At 32.8% G+C, this 3,209-nt stretch overlaps 1 protein-coding gene across 1 annotated transcript in view; it reads right to left on the reverse strand.

Annotated features, from left to right (window-relative positions):
- LOC106457192 (ankyrin repeat and MYND domain-containing protein 1-like) overlaps positions 1-3,209 on the reverse strand; it is a 21,859-nt gene that overhangs the window by 11,622 nt on the left and 7,028 nt on the right. The window contains exon 2 of the mRNA XM_013916585.1: positions 2,444-2,590. Within this exon, the coding sequence (XP_013772039.1) occupies positions 2,444-2,590 (147 nt within the window). The remainder of the gene's footprint in view (positions 1-2,443; positions 2,591-3,209) is intronic.

The following is a 3,209-nucleotide window of genomic DNA, read 5'->3' on the forward strand; positions in this document are numbered from 1 at the left end:
AACGAACGAACGTTAACTACAACAATACGTCTCTCTCTGACTGCAGTTCAATTACTCACTATCTATCTACACACACATTATATTACCCTCGTGTCACGTTTTCCCCTCTTATATATACCTGCCTACCCCATCTAGCAAACACTAGAGCATTCATGAAGAAACAAGATAGTTCTAGAACCATGGCGTCACAGTGGTCATGTGACTCGCTGACGCAACAGTATTATACTGTGCAGTATGGAAGGAGTGTAAATGACCCTCGAAAACATATATTTTAATCCAAGTGAAGGTCAGTTGCCAAACTTTGTCTTAACTCTTTCTGGGGTCGTTGGGGTATGTCTGAGGACAGATCACAACTGACTTCCTTAACATCTGTTAAAGAGTATAGATTCTAATAGATGTTACGAAATTATTGCTCTTCTTTGGAAACACAAACATAAGTATCTGCCCCAGGAAGATCAAACAAATATTATTCTGGCGGCTTTCACCACTTCTCACGCTCGTCTTAAATTATATCACGCACGAGAGACGTTAGGTTAGTTACGATACTGATAGTGTAGTTTACATTTCAGATGAAACTAACCTTCTTCCTCTAGGTGATTATCTCGGGGAATTTACAGACAAGCTTGGTGGACATTAAATCACATCATGGGTCACTGATGGTCCCAAAAATTGTGGCTACTTAAGCAATGATGGAAAGTCCTGTTGTAAAACGAGAATGTTTTCTCTAAATAATCAGTTTTATTAACAGTGAGAAACTAAATTTCTGTTAAATGAAGAGTTTGATATTACTTATTTTTAGTCATTTTCAGTAGACTATCCCAATATCTAACTAAAGGAGAATTTGTCGGGATTCGAAAATACGATCTATTTATAACAAATCGGAAACCAAAGTTTACCATAAAGTAAATACCAAGCTATTCATTTTAATACCATTCCACACGGTTATTAATTTATTTGTTTGACATAAATATAGATGACATATAAAAATCCCGACCCCGTTGTTGAAAGCACGGGTCCCAAAAAGTTTGGGAGCCAGAGCGATCATTGAAGATAGCATATATTCACTACTTCGCAAGTAAGATAGTCAAGAAAATTGAAAATGAGAAAACTAACTATTATTTGAACGGAGAGCAATCACATTTGCCTGGAAACACAATTGGTGGGACAGTGTGGTCATCGAAGATAGCTGAAAGATGGTAAGTAGAAAACTGAAAATTGTCAGTGAAAAAGTGTAATACTTGACATGCTTCGTTCAAATCATCATTTTAATCTGCAAGGATTTCTAGGATGTATAAAGATTAATTATTGAAATGATAACTATTAAATAGGTCAGTCACAATAATTGTATATATATTTTTGCATAATTAACTTTCATTGACTAACTTTATCATTTGTCATATGTGTATTGTTTTTCAGCTTGTAATAGATGTCACATTATTGAAATACAAAAGTATATCTTCCATGGAGCCACGATCTGAACCAAAGGTTTCAGTGAAAACAGTCTGATTTCTTGAAAAAACATCCGTTGATATCAAGGACTTGCATATTAATTAGTAAAAAATAAGTTGATATTAAATTTGATTATTACTGGCATATTAATTATCAAATTAATTATCCTTTAATTAACAAAACATTAGTTAGATATTAAAATGTGAATATTTACTATCACTTGCATATTGATTAATTTCAGTTTGCACTTCATTTACATATTAATCATCTAATTAATTTACTTTTAAGTAATCAAACATTAATTAGATATTAAGATGTGAATATTAGTCATCATTTACATATAAATTAATTTCAATTTTCATATCATTTGGATATCAACATTCTAATTAATTGACTTTTAATTAATAAAACATTAATTAGATATTAAGACGTGATTATTAACTTATTATTTGCATATCAATTACATATTAATCATTTAATTAATTGACCTTTAATTAATAAAACATTAATTAGATATTAAAAAGTGATTATCAATTATTATTTGCATATTAATTTTCATATCACATTAGACATGATCTCATCTCCCTTTTCTTTCCCCCACTTCCGCCAGTATAGTGACGTCATAAATACACCTGTTTTTCATTTTCTAAACCCAAAATGCCTTTGTGCGTACAACAGTGACATTTTATAACATGTCTCGATAAAAGTTTCAATAAGATTCCTTATATTATATTGGGTTATATTGCATTTAATTATTTCTTGATAAATAAGTCATATTCATAATATTAGGCCTCATGTGAGATTGCGATGAAATGAATGGGAAATTATACGTCTATTGATCCTACATATTTTGTAAAAAACTCAATAAATACTTTCCGGGATAGAATAACATAAAGGTTTAACTCTGTAATTTGTATCAAAAATTGGTGTCTACCTTGTCTTCTATGAAGCCAAAAAAATAATAAAGTCTGTGACTGTCTCTTTCAGAACTTACTTGGAATTTGGAACCATTCTGAAAACAGAGAGTTCCATAACCCTCCTTAGAGTCCATGTAGAACATTCCTTCGTAAGTACTGTCATCTGCCCAATTGTACCTTCCGTAACCATGAAGACACCCTCGAAAAAGTGTTCCTTCATATGTCTAGAAGATGTAATAGCATATATATAAAGTACATATGTGTAAATCGAATTTTTAGCCACCTTTATGTACACAGCATTACAGTGATAGTCGACAATTGCTATTGACAAAGTCCATATTGATTAAACGCATATGTTTGAAGACAGTGGCGGATCTAGGATTGTGGAAAGGGGGGGGGGTCGCCTGGATGGGCGCCATATAATTTCGGTATACATCATTTATATCGATGCAGCAAGATGATACATCAAACCTAAATATAATATTGTTGGCTAACAACGAGTAATGGTAAGTTGAGGCCTCATGTGAGATTGCGACGAAATAAAAGATAAAAATTAATGGGAAATTATACGTCTATTGATCCTACATATTTCGTAAAAAAACTCAATAATTACTTGCTGGGATAGAATAACATCAAGTGACTGCAAATTCACAATGTACCTACCTGGTAGGCAGATGCTACTGAGATGTTACCATGTATATATAACAAATTATATAAATTATATATCAGTTTAACAGAACCGATATATATCTATTGGCCGGCGATGGCCAGGTGGTTAGGGTGATCGACTCGCAATCTGTGGGTCGCGGGTTCGAATCCTCGTCACACCAAACATGCTCGCCC

Source organism: Limulus polyphemus, unplaced genomic scaffold (genome assembly GCF_000517525.1).
Source record: "Limulus polyphemus unplaced genomic scaffold, Limulus_polyphemus-2.1.2 Scaffold302, whole genome shotgun sequence".
In the NCBI taxonomy this organism is placed as follows: Eukaryota; Metazoa; Arthropoda; class Merostomata; order Xiphosura; family Limulidae; genus Limulus; species Limulus polyphemus.